The sequence below is a fragment of the Ursus arctos genome, chromosome X (assembly GCF_023065955.2).
Source record: "Ursus arctos isolate Adak ecotype North America chromosome X, UrsArc2.0, whole genome shotgun sequence".
NCBI lineage: Eukaryota > Metazoa > Chordata > Mammalia > Carnivora > Ursidae > Ursus > Ursus arctos.
In genome coordinates, this window is record NC_079873.1 from 117,083,569 (window position 1) to 117,108,884 (window position 25,316).

At 45.8% G+C, this 25,316-nt stretch overlaps 1 protein-coding gene across 1 annotated transcript in view; it reads right to left on the reverse strand.

Annotated features, from left to right (window-relative positions):
• Window positions 1–206: 206 nt before the first annotated feature.
• Window positions 207–25,316, reverse strand: part of ADGRG4 (adhesion G protein-coupled receptor G4) — a 79,841-nt gene continuing 54,731 nt past the window's right edge. Inside the window, exons 10-18 of the mRNA XM_048213749.2 lie at window positions 23,712–23,831; window positions 20,644–20,689; window positions 18,899–19,002; window positions 16,869–16,990; window positions 13,851–14,119; window positions 10,533–10,611; window positions 7,527–7,807; window positions 2,261–2,362; window positions 207–1,335 (exon numbers count right to left, since the gene is read on the reverse strand). Of these exons, the coding sequence (XP_048069706.1) occupies window positions 965–1,335; window positions 2,261–2,362; window positions 7,527–7,807; window positions 10,533–10,611; window positions 13,851–14,119; window positions 16,869–16,990; window positions 18,899–19,002; window positions 20,644–20,689; window positions 23,712–23,831 (1,494 nt within the window). The 3' untranslated portion in view covers window positions 207–964. The remainder of the gene's footprint in view (window positions 1,336–2,260; window positions 2,363–7,526; window positions 7,808–10,532; window positions 10,612–13,850; window positions 14,120–16,868; window positions 16,991–18,898; window positions 19,003–20,643; window positions 20,690–23,711; window positions 23,832–25,316) is intronic.

The window sequence follows — 25,316 nt, forward strand, 5'->3', positions numbered from 1 at the left end:
TCATGAACCCGAGATCAAGAGTCAGTCACATGCTTTACCAACAGAGCCAGCCAGGTGCCCCTTGGTGCCTTTATTTGTTTTTTTTTTTACCCACCGTGCTGATTCCAGATTGGCCGCAGACCTTGGAAATAGAACTGCTGTGTGGAGTCAACATAATGAAAAATACAAGTGGCAGTTCCACCACCTGCACCGAGAAGGTGTGAGAATGACTACAGCCAGGCCGCCAAAGGTGTTCTGTATGTGTGAACTTGAATCGACTTTGGTCCTTAAGAAAGGCAACCAAAAGTCACTGCACCGTTGTCCAGCTGCGAGTACACAACACGGGGGCATCACAACATCAGCTTGAGTTCCTAAGTTCTTGTTCCCTTTGCCTTTCTCTTCACTTCAGGCCATTAGATCAATCCTTTCCCGGGATGCCTGGGGGGCTCAGTCGGTTAGGCGTCTGCCTTCGGCTCAGGTCATGACCCCGGGGTCCTGGGATCGAGCCCCACGTGGGGCTCCCTGCTCAGTGGGGAGCCTGCTTCTCTCTCCCTCTGCCCCTCACCCTACTCGTGCTCTCTCTCTCTCGCTCTCTGTCTCTCTCTCTCTCACTCTCTCTCTCTTAAGTAAATAAATAAAATCCTAAAAAGATCAATCCTTTCCTTACATATTCCTTTCCAATTCCTGTAGGTACAGAGAAAGTTGAGCAACTAAGGGTGTCGTGCAGCTCAGTGGGTGTTCTTGGTGGCATGGGATGTGTGCTAGCCTGCGAGCCAGGACACCCGAGTTCCGGCCCCAGTTCTGCTGCTGAGAGTGAGTGAGTGTCCATAAGACATTTTCCTTTCCCTCCTTAAGGTTCCTCATCTGGAAAATGAGGGGATCACTCGAGACATTGTCTAGGGTTCCTTCCGGCTTTCACAGTCTCTGACCATTGCTTTGAATTACACGTGAATTTGTTTTGACCTCTAGTCTCTTCCCTGCTGCCTTAGTCGAATAACCCACCAGGTTTGCACGTACTAAGTTCACTAGGTGCTTCTATGCGCACTTTCTCAGCCAGGAATGAGCCCTCATATACGTGCACACATGCTTTTAGTCGTGAGGGGGAAGCATCTCCCAAGGCCACGCATGTGGCCTCCGTCGAGTCAATCTTTCTGGAATGTAAGGGTAGACAGCCTAGGTTTCTCTCACCATTTGGGAAGCTGATTTCTGAAAGAGTGCATTGTCCAGAGCCTAAAGATTTGAGGGTAGAACTCGTGGCAGTTGACTTGAGGGACGGTGTCAACAATTTCTCCTGGAAGGTTTTCTTCAGTCTCTCTTGTTTATACCCAACATGTAGCCCACACCTGCTGTCCCCATCTGAAATGACACCAGAAAAGTTAAAACCATAAAACGCATCAAATTCTACACTTAACACGGGCGAATTGCATGATGTGTAAATCGTACCTCAATAATCCTGTTAAAAATATAAAGCCCAATGCACAGAGCATCTGTTCCAGGTACTCAAGGAGTCAGCCTCTCTAGGAAGTTGTGAGAAGTGAATCGATACTGTCACGTGTATAGTATATCGTGTAAAGGCAGAGCTAATTCACGTACCAAGGATGCCTGCTTTCCTTAGAGCCTGACACAGGGACCAGTGGGTTACTGACAGGCCCAGCCTAAGGGAAGGAGATCTCTGTGCTACTTACAAAATCATCAAGTTCAAGCACTTGCCTTCCCTAAAAGAAACAGACTGGGCTTTGCATTGAAGCTGAGAGAAGCTGTCTGAATTGGATGGAAGAGACTTTGATACATAGAAAATCAATTTGCCTGGACTGGAGATATTCTCAGAGGCAACCTCGGGGTCTACCACATCTCCCACTGTAGAGGGTGGACCATCGCTCCATCCAGCTAGGCTTCTCCCCACCTCCACTATCTCTCCTTGCTTCCCACATCCACTCAACCTGCTGTTGGCTACAGGCCCACTCAATCCCAGGGCCTGAAACACAGGAGGGCACTCAATCAACATTCTTCTTAATTGAGTTGAGATTGAGGTGACAGTGAGGACAAGCAATCTAAGAATCCGGGCCAAAAGAGAAGCTTCACTAAGTTAAAATGTGGCCCAAGTCACATCCTTCATTTGACTTCATTCATCCCAGCATGAAAGTACAAATCGTTTGCACGACATGGAAACAGCCTCCATTTTGATGCCGATGCTCTGTGAACTCAAGTCATGGGGCAAGTTAATCAGATCAGTTGTGCGAAACCTGTAAAATTCAAAACCTTACCCAAACTGCCATCTTACCGGAAGAGTTATCCAGTCGTAACCACCCACAACAGAGGTGTATCCGCCACTGCTCCCGCACACTCTCCTTCATCAAGCAGTAAAACACGAAAATGAGGAATCCTAAGTCGAAAGAAGAAGGGCAATCTGTGTCAGCTTCTTTCGCCAGTGGTCACCAACGCCCAGACCCAGATCTACTCTTACCACCACAGACATTCCTCCTAAGGAATCCCAGGGCCATTATGGCTTTCTTTTCTTTTCTTTTTATTCATTTTTAAATTTATTTTATTTATTAATTTGACAGAGAGAGAGACAGCCAGCGAGAGAGGGAACACAAGCAGGGGGAGTGGGAGAGGAAGAAGCAGGCTCCCAGGGGAGGAGCCCGATGTGGCGCTCGATCCCGCAACGCCGGGATCACGCCCTGAGCCGAAGGCAGACACTTAACCGCTGTGCCACCCAGGCGCCCCCCATTATGGCTTTCTGAGCTCATCTTTCTAGCTTCCCTCCCAAAGGCAGTGATGGTAAGAAGGTCTGTATCAAGACTTCATATCAACCACAGTTTACCACCGGGGATGCTGTCTATCCTAGAGCTTGAGAGAGCATTCCTGCAATGGTAGTCAGCCTGCAGGATGGCTCTCAATGATCCCTACATCCTGGCATTTGTATCCTTGCATCATCTCTTCCCATACTGTATCAATAGAATATGGCAGAAGTGATGTCATGTCACTTCCAAGAATAGCTTATAACAGACATTGTGGCTTCTCTCTAGCTCTCATTACTTCCTCGAAAGGAATCCAAGTGTTATAGCTTGAGGACACCCTGTAGCCCCGTGGAGAGGCCCACATGGTGAGGAAGTGAGGCTTCCAGTCCCCAGCCATGTGAGTGAGGCTTCCTGGAAACAGATTCACCAGAGCCAGCCAAGTATCCACATGACTACAGCTTGGCCGACAGCTTGACTGCAACTTCCCAAGAGTCCCTGAGCCAGGGGCACCTCGGTGCCTCAGTTGGTTAAGCGCCCAACTCTTGATCTCAGGGTCGTGAGATCCATGCTGGAGCCCACTTTAAAAAAAAAAAGGAATTGGAGCGCCTGGGTGGCGCAGTCGTTAAGCGTCTGCCTTCAGCTCAGGGCGTGATCCCGGCGTTCTGGGATCGAGCCCCACATCGGGCTCCTCTGCTAGGAGCCTGCTTCTTCCTCTCCCACTCCCCCTGCTTGTGTTCCCTCTCTAACTGGCTGTCTGTCTGTCAAATTAATAAATAAAATCTTTAAATAAATAAATAAATAAATAAATAAATAAATAAATAAAAAGGAATGAGTCCCTGAGCCAGAACCACCCCACTAAGCTGCTCCTGAATTCCCAACCCTTAGTAACTAGGTACGATAATAAGTGCTGTTGCTTTAGGCTGCTAAACTTTAGGAGTAATTTGTTACACAGCAATAAATAACTAATACATGTGCTCTTTGTCACAATTACACTGTGTGGAAACCATAAATTTGGTGCCCTCGTTTTCCACTGCCTGCCCCGATTTTGCCCCAAAAGTGGGATAGAGAGGGGCTGAGGGTATTCACCAGCAGCACCGGCCATTTCTCATCCCCACCCTCTAAACTATTTCCTCGAGGGGATGCCTGGGTGGCTAAGTCGGTTAAGCATCTGCCTTTGGCTCAGGTCATGATCCCAGAGTCCTGGGATCGAGTCCTGCATCAGGCTCCCAGCTCATCTCTCTCTCTCTCAAATAAGTAAATAAATAAATCTTTTAAAATAGTTCCTTGGGAGAAAAAAGTAGGACTTGAGATTTTCCTGATGACAAATGCTCTGGAGGGCCAATTGGATCTCCTAAAGTTTGGGGGTGGAATTGGCAGAAATAACTCCCATTCACAAAACCTTTCCAGGGGCCTCAAACTGAAATGCGTCTCTCCCACTTCTGAGCTCCACAGTCTCCATGTGTTGCCCATCTCTCCTCCCAGCTGTGACGTCTTTTCATCCTCATATCACTTCTCCCTTTGCCTCCAGTACTCTGTGTGGCAGCCCAACAGATACTTGTTGACTTGAACTCCAAGGCACTTGATACACAAACTCTCATAGTTTTCCGCAACCTTCATATTATCTTCTTGGGCCTCATAATCTTTCTTTCGGCCCAAGAGCAGTTTGCAACGCTTTGTTCTCTCTACAAGGTTCAGCTTGCCTCCTCACTGACCAGTCGTGCTGAAGTAAATGATTAGTAATGGGTCGGAGTGGCCTTAACTCACTGCAAGTTGAGCACGAGTCAAAAGTAAATGTCCCCAAAGCTCGCTTCAGCTAGGGCCTTAGTGGGAGTCAAGAATGTTGGTTGAGGTGGATAAGAGTCTCCTGCCACCCTGCCCCAGTTCGGCCCTTTCTCCTACCAGCACCATATTCAGTTCGGGAGGCTTCGTTTTGAAACGATGATGACAAATGGAAGTATTCGAGAACAGAGAAGACTTGGAGTGGGAGCACAGGATGGAGAGAGATGGTAGCTATAGGGCTGGCATCGAGAGGACAAATTAGGCTTGTTCTGTGTGCTGGCTAGGTTAGAAGCAGGAGCAATGGGAGGAAGCCACAGAACCACCACGTGGTGACACATCACAGCTAGGATTTGCGAAGTCATGATTATATCCTAGATGACATCTATAAAAATGACGCTGATGGCACAATGCCTATGATACAATCATATAATTGACATGTCGTACCCCTTAAATTTACACCATGTTCAATGTCAGATATACTTCTATTAGAAAACGAGAGAAATTGAACGCTCTGCTTTATGGAACGGTGAGCTCTCTGTCTCTGGAAAGTTTCAGGTAGAGGCATGTGACTTTCTGTCAGTCACCGGGAAGTTGGATTGGGAAGATCTCGGGTCCCCAGCCCCAGCCCTGAGACTCTCCGATTCCAGGTGGGAGGCAGCAATCTGGAGGCTAAACGGAATGGAATGACGGGTCTCACTCACTCCCCTGAGGGCTTTATCTCCCTGGAACCCAACACCGGTGCTGATGAATCGAGCTGCGGCCACCCGCAAGGCAGTGCGGCAGCCTGGTGCCCGCAAAGCCCTGTCCCCGAGCCTGTAGAACTCCTCCAGCTTCAGCAGGGACAAGACGCAACAGGGACAACAAGCACCTATTATTACCGCTCTGATTTCCTGCATGGAGTTGAGTTTGTTCTCAGACTTAAAGGTTATTATGTGAATTCCAATGAGCTGCCTGCCAGCTCTCCCTCTCTGCCTGTCAGCCTTCCCTTTTCTTTCCAATAACAGATTGATCTGCTTACTCACTAGAACATAGGCATGAGGGAAGATGTCAGGTTTTTGTCACCTGCATTTTTATTTGTGCATCCCTCCTTCGGAAATGGCCCATGATGCGTGGCATTTTTTTCATACCTGACCACAGGGCAACCCCCTTCAGCCAGAATTGCAAACTTGCCATCTGTCTTTTAAATGGCTAATTTGTTCACTTGTTTCATTGCATTCTTGCTCTGAGTGCGCATGCATGCGCACGGGTGTGTGTGCGTGTGTGTGTGTGTGTGCGTGTGTGTGTAATTTGAGTTTGAAACTCAGGGCTCTGCAAACCCCCTCTCTGGAAGCTGGCACATTCTATCTTGTAAGGCAGGACGAGGAGAACTAGAAACGCTTGGTGCTTGGTTGACATAAAGCGTATCTGACAGACAGAGACAGCTTGGCTCTGTCGATGCTGGATCTGTGGGACTTTGGGCTCCGTCCTCAGGAGATTCCCCAGCTGGATTCTGCTTCTAAGCCGTGGAGGCTTTCTGCTTAGAAACTACTTTCCCTTTCCACCACAGGAATGGAACACTTGCTGCTTTAAAAACACCCTCCTCCCTTCGTAAGCTCTAAACCACCTTGCTTTCTGGTCCTTTCGTCAGCTTCCCCGTTAGCCCCTCTTTCCATAGGGTCAGTGTGTTTCTCCTCTGAATTAGTGAGTGGACTTACTGCTGAGGAAGAAATAGGCCCAGGCATCTGATTCCTAATCCACTCCTGCATACCCTCTACACCCGAGCACTTCATGTCTTTTTACGTTCTAATCAGAACATGCTTGGGGGGCGCCTGGGTGGCTCAGTCGTTGGGCGTCTGCCTTCGGCTCAGGGCATGATCCCAGGGTCCTGGGATTGAGCCCCACGTCAGGCTCCTCCACTGGGAGCCTGCTTCTTCCTCTCCCACTCCCCCGGCTTGTGTTCCCTCTCTCACTGGCTGTTTCTTTCTCTGTCAAATGAATAAATAAAATCTTTAAAAAAAAAAAAAGAAGAACATGCTTGGAAGGATCTGGTGGGACAGAAATTTCAGCTGATACACTCCATTGCTCTAAAATGAGATGGTTTCTTGAATTGAAAGACATGAGAGCAAAAATTGTGCCTCATTCTAGATTGTTCCCCCATCTCCCTGCAACACCCTGCAAATGCCTGGCATAGAATAACTATATACCAATTCATATTTCCCAAGATTCTGCAGGGGTGAATAACCCACGACAAGGTGCTCTGGGGTTTTTTAAATGCTAGGTTAAAACAAATTTTTAAAGGTGTTTTTTTTCCCCCCAGCAGAATTTCTCAGAGTTTTTACCATGGTAATAAATATGGTGCCATTTTAAGAATGGGGGAATATAGTTGGCTGCATTTCCTCAACTTCTTTGACCATAGGACTCTTCTTTCTTACCAGAAAAAGGCGATGAAATGAAAGAGCTATAGAGACATGAGCTCGTCTAATTCAACCAGTGATGGTGACTTTTCCAAGGTCGGTGTGGAGCAAAAACCAAGACTAGAACCTTGGCCTCTTCGTGCCTTTACAACTCTCTAATTTCCTAGCCTGGCTCCTTCCCACAATATTTGGATCTCCGGTGTAGCCAGAGTCTAGGGGGTCAAGAGTTTTATGTGTCTACTGTCCGGCGATTATTGTGTTCGATGGGATTGCGCACTTCAGAATGTCAACACGAGTGTGAATCTGTACACTTACGAGCACGATGTGGTGATGTGCTGAATATTGTAGAAAGGATCACCAGCCGGGGTTCGACATAAACATTGTCAACTAGCCGGAGTTGAGTTAGCTCTCCGGTCTTTTCTCTATATCCCCAAGTTAGAGTGAGCTCGTTTAATGAAGTCCTAACATCTGGGTCATGTTTCCAATGGCTGCCCGTCAATTTATTGATAGCAGAAGCCTCTTGGAGTATCTTTTCCTCCTCTCAATCCCCAAAAGGTGAGATTATTTTCCAAAGCAGCAAAGCTTTTGGCGGAGGTCTGGCTAGCCACAGAAAGTACAAAGAAGCAGAAGTTACCTTGCAACGTGTTGAAAATGGCAAAGAGATATAAGAACAAGATCCTCACAGGTCCCCAGGCAAAAAAGGCAAACCCCCAGGTGAGGCCCAGTAAGAACGTCAGGCTCGTTGTGCCTTTGAGGTCACGCAGGATCGTCTTCCGCCGAGTCTTCCGGCTTTGGGAGTTCATGGAGTTCAGTTGAACAAGCACAGTGCAGAACATGGAGAGGTTCATTAGAAATATGAGGCAAAAATAAGCCACAACTGAGGTGTAAAAGGTAGAATCATCTTTAATCCAACAACTGAAAGAGACGGAGAAGAGAAGGCCATTGTGAGGTAGAGAAACACAAACGTGTATTTTTCAGTGAGATTTTGAAGATCACCGGGTCAGTTTTAGTTCACCCGAAAGCGTCTGCACCTCGAGAGAGGCACTGCCTTGACAAGAGTTCACTCACACTCACTGGGGGCAGAGCGGGGCTCGAACCCCAGTCTCCTGAGCCCCAGTCCGGGGTTCTTTCCAGTGCCGGAAACCCTAGAGGCTATGCAGACACTTCTCAGTCCAATTCCCTAGGAGGCTATTCTGTTCCTCAACAGCAGAAAAATTAATGAGGTATTTTCCTCCAAAGCGGCTCTCCCCCCACCCCGCCCCGCCACTTTCCACCTGAGTTTTGTTTGCAGGATGAGTTCTGCTTTGCACGATAAATATCACAGTAAAAGGACATGAGCAACGACTGGCTTTCCTGAATGCTGTATCAAACAATGAAGAGATCATCAGCGTTAATGATGTATATTTTATTTTATTTTATTTTTTTTATTTTTATTTTTTTTTCTCTTTCAACTATCCTTGCTCCTTTAAATGATGTCTATTTTAAACCTCCCTCCGCAGCCTCGGGTTTGAACGACAAAAGGCAACCCTGGCCACTGGACTCCTCATGGCTCTACCGTTTCAATGAAAGAAGAAATACGTGATGATTCCTATGAACAGATACCTCATCTAATAACATTTCCCATTACCAGAGGCATTACCTCTGAGTTTTGAACACGGCCAAGCTTCCTAATTTAACTGTGTGTCAACTTAGCTGAGACTTCGTTTCCAGAACCAGGAAAATCCCTTGCCATCAGATTGTTCGTGTTGGCGTGGATACTTGCACGTGTGTGAGTTTGTGTGTGTTTGCGCGCACGCTGAGAGGAGTGAGGGGAAAAAAGCATTGAATTTCCCTAAGAAAGTCTGAGACGTAGAGTTCCCTGAATATCATGTTCAGCCTTAAAGGAGGCTATAGAAGACATTTTAAAAGGGGCAGTTCTATATGTTTGGAGACAGAATCATCTCTAAGACATATCGTTAAGTACCAAACAGTGTATATCTACCATTTGGATAACAGAGCGTACAAGAGAATCTCTCGACAGATCTGATTGCCGGTAATAAGATTGCATCAAGGAAGAGAGACGGTGCAGCTGGGGGTTGGGAGCGGGGCTTACTTTTCATCCTCTACCCTTTTGTGCGTTTGAATTCTGTACCACGTGCATGTATTACTTCTTCAAAATATAATTATAAAAAAAAAAAGCTCTTAGAGCACTCTGCCTCTTACTAACCAATTCACGTATGAAAGGGCTCTTTTCAGGAGGAGTGGAGTTGGTTTTGTTCTGGTTTTGCTTTTGCTTTTGATCTTTTGAAGAAGAATCACCAATAGACACTGGGGGCCCTTTAAGCCACAGAACAGGCGAGGAGCAAGGATGGAGGAGATGAGAAGGAAGGGAAGAGAAAAGGGAGAGAAAAAAAGGAGAACCAGAAATTACGTAATTAGAAAGCACCTGCTGGAAAGAACAATATAATTTCGACCCTCCAGAAACCATCATTTCAACACAAAAGATGGAGGAGTCTGGAGGGCGAGACCTCCTACATTTAAAGAGGGAGAGGAAATTTGTAGTAAAAAAAAAAAACACAAAAAAACAAAAACAAAAAAAAAAACCCCAGCTTGAGAGGCAACAATAAAGAGAATGGATCTGAGTAAGTAAAAAACAATCAGAAGCATGAAAGGAAAGCACGCTGTCCAAAGGACTACATGGTAACTAGCTATGCACCTGTAAAAGAAGGTTCTGGAGAGGTAAATAGTGACTCCTTTGTGGCTGTGGATGAGAACCGCAGAGACGGGTTTATACATCAACACTAAGTTGTACACCTGCAGCTAATGTAACATTGTGCGTCCACTGGACTCAAATAAAAATAAAATAAAAAAATTTAAAAAGAACAAAAAGAAGAGGGGTGCCTGGGGGGCGCAGTTGTTAAGCGTCTGCCTTTGGCTCAGGGCGTGATCCTGGGGTCCTGGGATCGAGTCCCACATCAGGCTCCTCCCCTGGGAGCCTGCTTCTTCCTCTCCCACTCCCCCTGCCTGTGTTCCCTCTCTCGCCGGCTGGCTCTCTCTCTCTGTCAAATAAATAAATAAATAAATAAATAAATAAAATCTTAAAAAAAATAAAGCATTAAAAAAAAGAACAAAAAGAAGAGAAGAGAAAAAGAAGAGAAGAAAACAAAAGGACAACAAAGCTGAGACAATTTACAGAGGAAGGCAGTGGAATCTTTCAGGGGAGACCGTTGTTGATGGTGGAGAATGTCTTCCAACCGGCTCCGTATTTCCTTACAGCGCTCACTACAGCTCTTTCTGGGTTCCTCGAGCTTTCTAATCCTAATCGCTGCCCGTTAGGTAGAACATGTGGAACAGGCCACATGCTGAGCACTTTCCATACGTGATGTCATTTTAATTTGCACACTACATTGACAGCAAACATTACTGTCCCCATTTTCCAGTGGAGGCAATGGAAGAGGTAAAGTAAGTTGCCCGAGGTCCCACTGAGCCCAGGCCCTTAACTGTTATATGAGTGCACCCGGACTAAGCCAAAAAAGTCTAAGGCTGAGTGCCCCCCTGAGCCAGCATCAAGACCAAGCCGCAGGTCAGGACCACCCCCTAGCCCCCAGCCCCTGATGGCCGAGAGCATCACCACCTGAGAAGAAGAGATGCTGGTACTTACAATGGAGTCGTTGAGCTCAGAGTTCCATACAGATCTTTTTTCACACTGAGTGTGACGGCCACCATGATCCCTGGAATTCCTAGAGGGGGGAAGCAAGCCAAAGACATCTCATTAGGAAGTGGGAGAAGTCCTGATCATTGACTGTGTGCCCTGATACACCATGACACTGTTTAAATGAGCCACAGATGTGCGGGCATCAAAATACCATTGTTTGCAAAATGTTTGTGAATTTTTCCAAGTTAAACATTTCTAGGAGTGCTCCAATCTGCTAAACTAAACAGCATGCCAAAGGCTCCAATACAACGCCCACTGGTTATTAAAAATAGCTCAAGTGCCAAAAAATCAACTTGGCAATAGAAGTATCTAGTTCATGGGAATACAGGTTCACATCAAGCATTTCTTCCCAGATGACGGGCTGCCAATTTTTTTCTCCTTTTCAATAGAGCCCCTTAGTTCCCAGGATCTTTTTGTCTAGGTCCCCTTGGAGGAAGGGCAGAGGCAATCAAGCTGCAGCCTTCAGTGCTTTCGGACAAGGGGACCGTTTCCACACTCGCTACTAGTTTGACACTTTGACTAGATCGACCAGTTAACGACCAGTCAATTCAGCTAGATAAAGCAATCAGTTCAGTCAAAGTGATCAAATGTGATGGGAGTGCAGACACAGGATTTTAAAAATTCAATTTCATGTACATTTGCAAAACTTAAATGATTTCTTTATTTCTAACAATGCATTTCTCCTAAACGAAGAGCATTACACCTGCACACATTTTCAGGGTTTCGTAAGATGCTTTGCAAGGCTGTTCTAAATCCCAGAGTGTCAAGCATCTTGAAAAATCCTCCACGGTCCTGTTTCTCGCAGAACATTTGATCGGTATATCACACACTTAGCACAGTGCCTAGCACGATGTAGATATTTATAAAAATAACTTGAAAAAAAGGGGGGGGGGACAGTCCTATAAATACAAAGAACAAACTAAAGGTTGCCAAGGGGGAGGCGGATGGGGGGATGGGCAACACGGGTGAAGGGGAGTGGGAGACGCAGGCTTCCAGTTATGAAATGAATAAGTCACCGGGATGAAAGGCACAGCATAGGGAATGTCGAGAATGGTATTGTAACAGCGCGGCGTGGGGACAGATGTCAGCTACACAAGCGGGGAGCACAGCAGAACGTATAGACTTGTCCAGTCACTGTGTTGTACACTGGAACTCAGGTAACATTGCGTGTCAACTAGACTTCAATGAAAAAAGTTTTTTTAATCAGTTGGAGGCCAGAAAAGAGGGATGGAGGGAGGTCTCGCATTTACAGTGGAAGTTGTGAGGCGGTTCCCAAGCTGTGTTCACCCTTCGGTAATTAACAAATTAATAAATTATCGGTTAATAAACAAAAAGATCCCTACTGGTTATTAAAAAAAAGAATGTGGACCAATCTACCACCTGGGACAGGGATTTAAAAACAGGAGTAAAACCTTTTCAACAGGTTGCTTTGGCGTTAGGAAGCCAGAACTTGGAACATAAACAGATGCTAATGTTTGTTTTCCTTGCCGTTGATTGCATTTGTTTAATATTGAAATGCTCCGAGTGTCCCCATAGCAGGACAGCTCTGCGGTGGCTGCCTGGCGACCTTGCAGGGATCCACAGAGGCAGGGCAGGCAAAGGCTGGCCCAGCAGCTGATGCGAGCTTGGGCAGAGTGCCTCGGGCGCCGGCGGGCTGTGACAAGGTGCTCTGAGGCTGGCCCCTACTCGCCCCTCCATCTCCTCCAGGAGGCTGTCTGAGGCAGTTTCCCCGTCCCTCCCAGGTTTGGGGGGCGTGTGGGGCTTTGCACCCTGCCCCCTCGGCACAGAGCTGCAGGGTGTAAGAGTGCACAGCTCCGGCTTAGAACCAGCTCTTTGGCGACAGGGAATCCCTCAACTCGTGTGGCAGCCATCTGTCCCCTTTTGTTTTGATGTCGTTCTTCGATGGTATGTGGCACAAGGACTTGGGAGCTGGCGCCCTCCACTAACTCTTCGGTTCTCGCCGGCTCTGGAAGCAATCAGCCCCATCTGAAAGCAGCTTGTTGCATCTGCACTCTTGAGCCAGTCAGGCCTTGGCCTTGGCTCAAGTATGTCCTTGACGCTCCCTAAGTTTATCCGGCCTCCGAGTACCCAGTCTCAGCCTTTTGCGGCCGCTCCTTGCACCCTGGCAAGTGTGTGTGGAACGAGAAGAGACCCAAGAGAGCAGAGGCAAGCCCTGGGCAACATCGCCCCTAAGGAGCGAGTGAAGGAGGAGGGGTCTGAGAAGGAAGCTGCGGATGAGATGACAAAGGGGAAGGAAAGCGGGGACCAAGAGCGTTATTTCCAGCCCCTTCACAGTTAGACACATGTGGGTTATCTGCATTGGGGATTATTCATGAAGCCTCTTCCACAACGGTTTTCAATGTCCCGGTTGACTTGAGATGAGGGCCCCCAGGCCCGGGAGTGTACTGACTGCTTTGGGCCCCGCGCTTCTGATGGATTGCGAAGTGGACGAAAACAATTTTAGACTATGCTCTGCTTAGTATTTGCTGTCTCCGCTCCCCACATTAGCATGGATAATAGCGCAGACTGTGTATCCAGTGAAAGCATGTGCTATGTTAATGAACTCATTAAAAGGATGAGTAGCTAATTGGGAAGCTATTGTCTTTACAAAGGCAGCGGAAGATCAAATCTGTCCTCACATGGATCCTATGGTCCCACTTCATACACGTCTCCTGGGTCTCCAACACATTCTCTGAACTCAAGATCTGTTTTGAACAGGTAAAGGGACGGGAGAAGCTGGGCTGACCACGTCAGAAATACGGGACAGCAAACCAATGAAATAACATTTAAATTAGGAAAGCTTCGTGCTGGGTTCCATTCCTGGCCTCTTCTATCCAGGAGCAGTGCCAATGACCGCCATGAGGCGTGGTGGGAATCAGGACGTGTCTGACCCAGCAGCCCTTACTTACATGTAAGTGCTGGCTGTTTATACCACTAAGTATGTGCTGGGCTTGTAACTTCTGTAGCAGGAAGGATAAAATCTGACAGGTTCATTACAGTAGGTCCTGCATTTAGTGCAGTTCACAAGCAGGTGCTCAAGAAATACTTGTGGACCAGTGCCTCACCATAGAGGTTAAAAGTCGAATTTATAGAACACTACCGAGAGAAAAGCAGAGGCTCACCCAAACACCAGGGAGGCAATCCTTAACTTCTTACTGATGACAATAACAGAATTTGGTCCTGAATAATGTGTCTCATGAAGCCGGAATTAGAAATACCCACAGGCTTAACACAGAGGCATCAAGGACAAGCAGATATCCTTACCCCAGCCAACGAGACAGAATTTAAGGATATAATTGGGGACGTATATGTTGAAGACTCTGACGAGAGACAAGTACATGTGGACCCCCTCCAGGCCCATCCAAGTCAGAGAGACGAGCAGGAAGTAATGAAGGGCCACTGCAGCTGTAACACACAGCCCCACTTCCTGAAAGGCCGAGGACCAGGCATTGACCAGGAACGTCAGGTTTAACATCAGCAGTGCTGTGCACAGGTTGATCAGGATTTTGGAAGGATGATCTTTTCGAAGTTTGCTGAAAAAAAAAAACCAGCACAGCGTTTGGTTAGGTAACATTTCTGGTTTTCTTTTTTTTAAAGATTTTATTTATTTATTCGACAGAGATAGAGACAGCCAGCGAGAGAAGGAACACAAGCAGGGAGAGTGGGAGAGGAAGAAGCGGGCTCATAGCAGAGGAGCCTGGTGTGGGGCTCGATCCCATAACACCAGGATCACGCCCTGAGCCGAAGGCAGATGCTTAACGACTGAGCCACCCAGGAACCCCAGTAACATCTCTCGTTTTAACCGAGCATTGCCACACCTTATCTGCCTAAAGGAAAAGACAAAAGAAGTGCCTCGGGGCGTCTGGCTGGCTCAGTAGGTTAAGGCTTAGCAGTCAACTGCGGATTGCTTCTGAGCTTGTGATCTCGGGGTCGCGAGATCGAGCTTCGCGTCGGGCTCTGCACTCCGCAGGGAGTCTGCATGAGATTCTCTCTTCCTCCGCCCTTCTCCCCACTCACACACACTCTCTCTCTCTCTCTTTAAAATAAATAAATAAATCTTTTTAAAAAAAATCCTAGAAAAGGAGTGCCTATTAAAATTAACTTGCTCAGGGACGCCTGGGTGGTCCAGTCGGTGAAGCATCTGCCCGTGGCTCAGGTCATGATCCCAGGGTCCTGGGATCGAGTCCCACATCGGGCTCCCTGCTCAGTGGGGAGTCTGCTTCTCCCTCTGCCTGCTGCTCCCCCTGCTTGTGCGCTCTCTCTCGCTGACAAATAAATAAAATCTTTAAAAAAAAAACAGCCTTAAAAAATTAACTTGCTCATTTTACCTTTACATGTACTGGATTTTTTGAGCTCTCCACCCTTTTTCCAGCTAGAGTCAAAGTATCCTAAATACAGTGACCTTCACTACCAGGAATAATAATAGCCTCTCCGAGCTAAGCAGCACCCTTTTTTCTTTTTCCTTTTCTTTTTGTATTTTGGGGAGAAGGAAGGAAGGAGCTTCTTGGATACCACCATTCTGTCATCACTCCTTCAGTAGACTCAGGGCTGGATCTACTTATTGCTTCTTGTTGATTTTAGCCCTTCTGACAGGTGTGAGGTGATATCTCACTGCAGTTTTGATTTGCAGTTCCCCGATGACGAGTGACGTCCAGCATCTTTTCATGTGTCTGTTGGCTATCTGGATGTCTTCTTTGGAGAAATGTCTGCTTATGTCTTTTGCCCATTTTTAATTGGATTATTGATTTTTGGGGGGGTGTTGTATCACTTTTAATATTTATTTTTTAAACTGTTTAATTGTACACTTCTTTAAAGTTTATTGATTTTTTTAAAGTCATCTCTACCCCCAACGTGGGGCTCGAACTCATGACCCTGAGATCAAGAGTTGCACGCTCCACTGACTGAGCCAGCCAGGTAACACAGTTTTTTATATATTTTGGATACTAACCTTTTATCAGAAACATCATTTGCACATATCTTCTCTAGAGGGCCTAATCTCAAATCTCAGGAGCCTCCTTCATTCTTTCTCCCATTCAGTAACCTCCACCCCTCCCCTGCCCAATACACACACAGTAGAAGTAACCAATATTCTAGCTTTTGGCCCCACAGACTTAGTTTGGTCTGTACTTAGAACTTAGTATAAATAGAACCATGCAGTATGCTGTCCTCTTTCTCTGGCTTACTTTTTGTTCAACAATATGCCTATGAGATTTAAATACTATGTTCTGTGTTATACGGAGGTAGTCCATTCTTGTTCACTGCTGCGAGGCGTTCCGTTTTATGAGTGTACCGCAATTTATTCATCCAGTCAACCGTTAATGTCCATTGGGGTTGTTTCCAATTTGGAGCCACTATGAATGAAGCTGCTGTGAATACTCTTGTATATACCTTTCCGTGACCATATGCACTCATTTCTCTCTAATAGTGAAGTTTCTGGATCAACAGCTAGATACGTATTTATCTTGGGTGGGTATCGCCAAAGAATCTGTTAAAGTATGTGTCATTTTACATTCCCACCAGCAATGTATAAGAGTTCCAGTTGTTCCACACCCTTGTCGGCACTTGCTCTTGTCGATATTTTTAATTTTAGCCATTCTGGTAGGTGCACAGAAGTATAACTGTGGTTTTCATTAGCATTTCTCTGATGAGTCATGATGTTGAGAACATTGTCATACGGTTATTAGCCATTTGGGTAAGGATTAGGGTTAGGCATGTATATCCTCTGTTGTGAGGTCCCTTTCAAGCTCTTTGCCTACTTTTAATTGTATTGTCTATCTTTTTCATTTGTAAGAGTATACATACTCTCTCTCTCTATGTATATGTGTATATATAGATATATATGTGTGTGTGTATATATATATATATATATATATGGTAGAAGTCCTTTGTCAGATAAATGCATTGCAATTATCTTCTCCCAATTTATGGTTTTCACTATCTTGATTGCGTCTTTTGGTGAAAGAAGTTCTTAATTTCAATGAAGTCCAATTTATCAACTTTTTTCTTTTATGGTTAGCGTTTTGTAACCCATTAGAGAAATCGTACCCTACCCCAAACCTCTTGCTTTTTAAAAATCCAATTACAATCTCTCTCTCTCTCTCTGTCTTTTTTTAGAAGAGCCTTGGTTGTTTTTTTTTCATCTGTCCACTTCATAATCTAATGGATTTGACCTCTTCCTATTGTGATGAATAGGAACGTTTTATGAAATTAATGTGGCTACAATGACAACAGCATCCATCAAACCAAATTAAACCCACTCAGAGAAAGACTTCATCAACTTACTGAAAAGCTATGTATGTCACTATTGCGACTCCCAGGAAAATGGAGGAGATTCCACATCCAATGTATGTTATCAGCACTAATATCCGTTCATTCACTGCATCCATCGCAGACCTGGATAAATCCTAGGAAATGCAATATGTTGTATTTTATACGTTTGCCAGAGCAAGTTTCCGGTAAAATGCTTCCAGGGTTCACTAACAGGAGGTTCTCGGGATCTGTAACATCTCTGCTATAGTTCTTATAAAACCAGAGTATGTGGACGCATATACAGTAAGACTGTATATTGTTTGGTGAATATGCCTAGTGCAACTTACTGTGTACAGGTCATAGAGAGCCATCAACAGCACTGCAAGAACATTTAGTCCTCGGCTTTATTGTCATTAACATGTTCCACACTTAAAATATGACCGAACTAATAGATGTGAATTTGGGATGCAAAGTGAATCATTATTTGAACTAAGCGTCCCAAAACACTACACAGAACATCCAAAAAATAAAAAAAATGTTCCTGTCCCTTAGACCTTAAATAACTTTCATAAAATTAAGAGACAAAATGGACCTTAGAGATCACATACTCCCCAAATTTCCTAACCTGAGGGCCATAAAAGACCTGAAATGGCATGCAAAATCACTGGACTCTATGTGCGCATTGTTCTGGGGAGAAGGTCCAGAGCTCTCGTCAGATCGTTATACAGATTCATGAACCATAAAAGGCACTGGTCTACCCTGGTTGTTCTCAACTGGAAGCGATATCGTCCCTCCCCCCGGGACATCGGCAATGTCTAGAGATATTTTTGGTTGTCACGACTGGGGAAGGGGCTCCAGGCGTCTAGTGGGCAGAGAGGCCAGGGACGCTGTCAAACACCCTGCCGTACACAGAACAGTCCCCCTCGACAAAGAATTATGTGGTTCAGAATATCAGCAGTGCCCAGCTTACCATGAGGAGGAGAACCAACTCGTGCACAACACATTCTCTGAATGACAATTTATAGAATATATAATAAAGTAACTCAAGAGAACTAAGAAAGGACTCAGAGAGGGGTAGAGAAGAAGGAACACCTTTGAGAGCCATTTTCTTTCTTTCTTTTTTAAGTAAACTCTGTGCCCAATGTGGGGCTCAAACTCCTGAGCTCGAGATCTAGAGTCAGGTAGGTGTTCTTCCGACTGAGCCAGCCAGGCGCCCCTTTGAGAGCCATTTTGAAGGAAAAGTCAGCAAGTTGCCATGTTAGGTGAGGGCCACAGGGAACTGAAGAGATGGAAGAGTTAACTAATGATAACTCTGAAACTCTAAGCCTGAATATGAGAATCGATGGGATGAGTCTTGTTTGGTTAAGTATTGCAAGAATTTTAAAAAATATATCTTTCCTACACTGCTATCTGACAATTAAGAAATTTAATGACCATACCCTCTGACCCAGCAATTCTGCTTCCATCAATTTATCCTACAGAAACAGTTACACCAGTGTTAGAAGAGAAATGAATCAAAATGTGTATTACAGCATTGTTCATTATGAAGAAAAACAGTAACAGCTAAAATGCCTGCGTGTAGGGGATTGGTTAAATTCACAGTGTTAAATCCACACGAGAGAATTCGACAAAGGTATTTGGAAAATTGAAGTAGATGGATGTGTATTTGCCTGAAAGGTGCCCCATTGTATTGTTAGTGCAAAGCAAGTGGTAAACAGCGTGAATAATTTGATCCCGTTTGCATAAAACAAAAACATATATTAATATACACACAGGAAAAGAATGTGAAAGAATTTACATAAAGGTGTTAAAGGCAGTGGTCTCTTGGGAGGGGGCTTATAGGGGCCTTTTCTGTAATGTTTGAATTTCGAGGAGCAGGCATTACTTTTATAAGGAGAAAAAGAAATATTTATTTCAATCTGCTCTACTTTGGATGAACAAAGAGGGGGCTTTTTTCCCACTCGCACGCCACTTCCGCGTCACAGTTCACACGTGTATTTCTGGTCTGTAATCCAATAGAAGTTGTCCCAACTCTATCAAGGAGTGATTAAGAGACAACTCACCATTAAGACTCCAAAATGGGTGAGGTGGTCACACTGACAGATTGTGTGATTTACGTTCGTTTCCTTTACTTTACAGCCTGACGAATTCCATCCACCTTGCCCATCTGCAGGAGACAGAAGGGAATTTCAAAGCAATTTTGTTTTTCTCAGAAATGTTTAACTTTACATTATAGGCACCTTCCAAGCATGTTATAATTAGTATTCTTTGTTAAGAGAGCAAGATAGAGGTATAGCTGAACACTGAAATCAAATTCAGTCTAATAGGCAAAATTGACTTTTGGGGGACTTTGCGCATGGCCTACCTTCTTGGGCTCTCACTTCCTGTTCCCGCAAGGAACTTCTACAGATTAGGACAGACTCTAATCATGAACCACAGTCCTGCCACCGTGCTGGAATGACAGAGTAAGGACTGTTTTCTTAAGTAACACAAATAGGAAACAGGTAGATCTAGAACTTTCTGAAGGACATGAGCTATGGAATCTAGGCTGACATTTGGGCCTGCTTGGTGGCGCTGGAGTAAACATCTGAAACAACCAGTTCAAGCCAGATCATGGTCTGTCTGTCACTCCTTAGAGCCAATGAAAGCCTCTGGTTTACTTGACGCTTGCCTAGTTTCTCACTCCTGAGTTTATTCAGGGTTCCTAAACCAACCTTCATAGCTTCCTGTAACTGTAGACCTCAGGTACTAGACCGGATCTAGAGTAGAACCTCCAGGGTGACACTAGACCAGGGAGGTTATCAAAATGTCAAAATGTGTCCATCCAGGATAACTCCATAAATTCCAGAGGTTCTGGATCCATGGACAGAGGGTGGGGGCAAAGGGTGACCTGGGAGGAGTCTGGCCACTGGATCAATTTATTGAGGCTGTCAGCGACAAAGCCCATCACTTTACAGGAATCTTATCCTGGGAGACTTGGAGAGGGCCAGGAAAGGATGTGCTATCTCTGTTGTAGGGAAGGAGTAGTAGTCCCAGGAACTCCCACATCCTGGGGAGTCAAATGGGAGGAGAATTTCCTTTTTCTCCCAGAATTTCAAGGACACCGAAAAGGGAAATTTTCCCAGGGAGAGGGGCACATAGCCACTCCTGGCATTCCTAGGAAAATGGATTCTGGGTGGGAACACTTTTGAGATTCGGCAATATCCCTGGAGATTTCAATGGAGAAGGGAAACCTGAGAGGAACCCGCAATCCCCATCCCCAACCCCTTCTCTTACTGTCCCCAAAGACTCATACCTAGCCAAGCAGGAAGGGCCCTTGAGACCAACCAGGAAGTCTTATCCCCTCAATGAAAAGATAAAAAGATTGGGTCCCCAAGAGAATAAATGGACTCCCCAAGGTCACACAGTCAGTCTAGAAGAGATGAGGGAAAACAGGAAGAAGGTAGTCGATGTTGCAAATCTCCATGGGAAAACGCAGATGAAGAGCCAGGTGTTCATTTCTCAACTTGCTTCAAACAGCTCAAGACTACTCTGCACTGGCTCTTCCAAATTCCCTTATTCCCGAGTTGTATGATTTTTCTGATCCCCCAAATAAGTCTCTTATCAAAAAGAAAAGCTTTTTTTTAAAAAAAACCTCCCATGCCCTAACTAGATGTAAAACTCATATTCGTATCTTCGTCAGTCAGAGTTCTCTGTAGGGTCTGGTAAGACAGTACGGCTTCCTCTCATCCAATTGCCAACCAGGAAAATGGTCGGGGCAAAGGCTCATTGAGAGCCGAAGACAAAGCTTGCCAAGAAAAATACTTACTGTTACCCTCGAGGTCCCAAAAGGCACAGTGAACTTGATCATAATTCTAAAAAAAAAAGAAAAATCAGAGGTAAACACCTTTCCTTGCAATACTTACCATACAATGACGATGACACCCAAGTGTTTTCTTCTCGATGTTTTTTACAAACAATAGACAGACGCACACGCACACGCACACACGCACGTGCACATACACTTGGACCATTTGTGAGTTGGTTTATAAGGGGGAAAACAGCATGCCCCTTTAAAATATTTGGTAGGGGCATCTGGGTGGCTTAGTTGGTTAAGTGTCTGACTCTTGGTTTCGGCTCATGTCATGATCCAGGGTCCAAAAGCAACCTTCATACCTTCCTGTAACCTGTAGACCTGCAGGTGCAGATGAACCAGCGAGGTCATCAAAGATGATATTTGGCCCAATCTGTGACCGCACTACTTGGTTCCCGATATGGATGATGAAGGAGGGGAAGAAGAAGAGGATGATGAAGAAGGAGGACTGGAAGATATTGACGAAGGGGAGGAGGCCGAAGGTGAAGGAGGTGAAGAAGAGGATGAGGGGAAGGAGGAGAGAAGGAGGAAGGAGAAGCTGTCATGCAACGCTGATAGATTCCAACTTTCCTTTTTAAATTTTCTCCAGTCCTTGACAGCAAGTTCCAGTCTTTTTTTTTTCCTTTCCCTCCTCTTGTGCTCATTCACCCAGTCTTTTCAAGTCTCTTTTCTCTCCCTCTATACCATGGTTCTCAACTTATTTTGGGGGGGAAATGCCTTGAGCAGAATACAGTGGGGAAAGAATCTCTACCCTTTCTGTTTCAAATTCATTTTTATCCCTTCCTGTCTCAACACAAACTTTCTGGAATCAACACCACCACAGTGCTCTGTGGGAGAAAAGGAAACCCTTCTGCTCCCCTAGCTCTGCTGGAAGCTGGACGATGCGGGACCCCTGTGCAGTAGTGCCTAGAATTCCAGTTTCCTCCTTTCTCTGGATATTGAGCTCAGAGATTACAGTGTCTCTATGTGTGTATGGACAGTTAACATTGACCAACATGCCTCTGTCTACTTTCTCTTGGTTAAAAAAAGAAAAATATATTTTAAAAATTGGGGTTATAGGGGCACCTGGGTGGCTCAGTTGGTTAAGTGTCTGCCTTTGGCTCAGGTCATGCTCCCAGGGTCCTGGGATCGAGCCCGCATCGGCTCCCTGCTCAGTGGGGAGTCTGCTTCTCCCTCTGCCTCTGCCCCTCCCCTTGCTCATGCTCTTGCACTCTCTCTCTCCTGCACTCTCTCTCAAATAAATAAATAAAACCTTAAAAAATAAAAATAAAATAAAATTTCAAAGTGGGGTTATAGAACGTCAGCAAAAGGTGGGTTTGAGATGTTTGGGTGGGTTAAGTGGGCATTCTGACAACATGGCCTCTCCCCTGGCATGTTTAATTGTGATGTTTAATGGACTTCCTTGCAGTTTAAGATGACACTTTTAAATTAAATTCTCTCCTAATAATGACTTGAGCCCTGCCACTCGATGGGAGAATTAGCAGTACCTGCAGGATCTTGTTTGGAGTAGACATTCTCTATTGTTAACTTTGTTCCTGTTTATTCTTAAATTTTTTGTTTGTTTCACGGGAAAGGAAAGATGATGCTCAGGGTTTTGTTTTGCTTTTTTTTTTTCAAGATTTTATTTATTTATTTGAGAGAGCGCATGCACAGGGGGAGGCGCAGAGGGAGCGTGCCAAGCTGATTCCCCACGGAACGAGGAGCGCGACACGGGGCTCCATCCCAGGACCCTGAGATCATGACCTGAGCCAAAGTCAGATGCTTAACCGACTGAGCTGCCCAGGCGCCCCAAGATGATGCTCAGTTTTACCTGCTAAACGTACAAGTTGCTTCATTACAATAAAACTAAATGTGTACACACACAACTGTTTGGTGACATAGGAATTTGCCACGCCCTCCTGGTGCAAGGCCCAGGAGGAGGTTATGAATGGTCAGTGCAGGACTGATGTGCGGTAGGTGTTCCTCGCAGAACTTTGCATGTGCAGCTTACAGCTGAGATCAAGCCTTAGGGATACAAAGTTGAGCTGCTTGCTCATTAGGCCTAGGGAGCATTCCTGGGGCCTCCCCAGCTCCTACGAGCTCCAGGGAACTGGAGGCAATGAGTATTTGCTGTTGGGGGATGCTTGGAGAGCCGGGCCCAGGCTGGAATTGAGAGATCTTACACCCATCGAGCATGTTTCATTTGGTATCTGTTTTTTCTTACGTCCCTCTCCCACCCTTCCTTCTTCCCTCCTAGAATTCAGACCTGTGAAAAATATGCTGTACCATATGGTCGTTTCGATTGGGAATGAAGGAAGCTATTAAGACTTCACACTGGACATACACTAACATCAAAGAATGGAATAGTAGTTCCTTCTCATACTACAGCTAAATTTGATCATTTAGTAATATATACCGTATGTTATGCCATATGACTATGGTTTTAACTCGTTGGTGATAATTAATACATATTTAATGCTCTTCGTGGCAATTCAAAAGGATCAAAATATTCAATTATTTTAAATTGTTTGCCTCACTCCAAAACAAATGGAATTAAATATCATATAGTGTAATGGGACAACCAAAAGATCCACCTGCCCTAATCAGTCCTCTGCCAATCTGTCACAGTGCTAGAAGCCCACCATTACTTATCCCTTTAAGCGATGGCATTATTTCTAGAAGGCCTCAACTACAGCACACCTCTACTGCCCGAAATGGGACAATCTCCTTTAACCTTAACCACATCTGTTAACTAGCCCATTTTTCAAAAGATTTTATTTATCTATTCGACAGAGAGAGGCGGGGGGGAGAGAGAAAGAACAAGCAGGGGGAGCAGCAGAGGGAGAGGGAGAAGCAAGCTCTCTGCTGAGCAGGGAGCCCGATGCAGGGCTCGATTCCAGGACCCTGGGATCATGACCCGAGCCGAAGGCAGATGCTTCACCGACTGAGCCACCCGGGCGCCCCACTAGTCCATTATTTTTAACAGGAAGTCCAAGGAGAGGTTCGGAGGCCTTGCTATTCTGAGATGAAAATGGGTATAGTACCTGGTTTCCTTCGACATGCTGCAGAGTGATAACCACTGGCTCAGCCAAGTTTTCAATGGCTGTGTCTGAAACACTGGCACTCACCACAAAGGTGCTTAGTGCTTTAGTGACGCTTCCGGTCTGTGGGTGAAACATAAGGAAGAGGCGTTCAGTTCCTAAATTTCCAACTTCTTGCATGTCGATAATCAGTTCAGGATTACTAATGCATGGCAGGAGGCACAGAAATATGGAACATAAAATCACAAGCTGAAAAGAAATTTTTATTTGTATTTATTCATTTGTTTTTAAGATTTCTTTTTTAAGTAAACGCTACACCCAACTTGAGGCTCAAACTCATGACCCCGAGATCAAGAATTGCACGCGCTACCGACTGAGCCGGCCAGGCGCCCCTGAGAGAAAGTTTTTAGAGGTCATTTAGCTCATCTCCAGTCTTCGGGTAAGGTCTCAATTCTGCCAAACCGGAACAATTCACTAAGCCAAGCCCTCCATCGAAATATGTCTCCAGCAAGCGTCTCGGCACCTCACCAGCAACCAAGTGAAACCATTCCTTCCTTCGATAACTCTGAACCCCGACATTTCACAACTTACCTTAGTCCTAACCCCTAACCACCCTTACTTACTTTTAAGGGGCCCCTCCTCATAAGGAACATAAATTCATCGTGCGTTAATTATAAGCCACCCCCTTATTTCATCCCCCCCGAAGCTGGAAGCAGGTTGATAAACATCCAGGTTGAAGTATGTTTCTTTTTTTTTTTTTTTAAGATTTTATTTACTTATTTGACAGAGAGAGAGACAGCCAGTGAGAGAGGGAACACGAGCAGGGGGAGTGGGAGAGGAAGAAGCCGGTCTCCCAGTGGAGCAGGGAGCCCGATGCGGGGCTCGAGCCCAGGACCCTGGGATCATGACGTGAGCTGAAGGCAGACGCTTAATGACTGAGCCACCCAGGCGCCCCTGAAATATGTTTCTGAGGACCGTCATCTCCTCCCTAGGGGACCACGAACTCTGAGGTCAGAGCAGAGGCGTGGTGTGGGCCCATGTCCCCCGCATGGCCAGACACACACCAACTAGGTGACAAACATGTCTTGCACCCAGAAGGAGCCAGTGACATTGTTAGGGGCTTTCCACACACACTACCTTCGGTCCTCACTGAAACAAGATAGGCATTTTCTGGATCAACGGAAGGTTGGGGAGGCTCAAAGGCTTGGACAAAGATCCCACAGCTAGTGCAGGATGGCGCAGGGATGCTTCATAAGTGGTGGTTCAAAGGAGATCAAGCAGAAGGTAGCTGTTAGGATGTGGTGCCTGCTAATTCACAGGGCCAAAGGGCCACAGGCCCAGGCCCCAGGGGGCGAGGCAGCTGAGAGACTACTGCTTCCGGGGCATGCGTGAAGACGCAAGAGATGAGGCAGGCACAGGACAGGAGGGATGGGAAGAAAGTCCTCTGAGGACTTGCCCAGAAAGCCTAGATGAGGTGAGCCCAGATGACGTCCTTTGCAGAGCCCGCTGGGCCGCTTTCAGAAGATGCCCAGCGCTCCTCTTCCTGAGCCCTGAAGCCACAGAGAACTGCGTAACTGTGAACACAACACAACCTGGGGCTCCACCAGG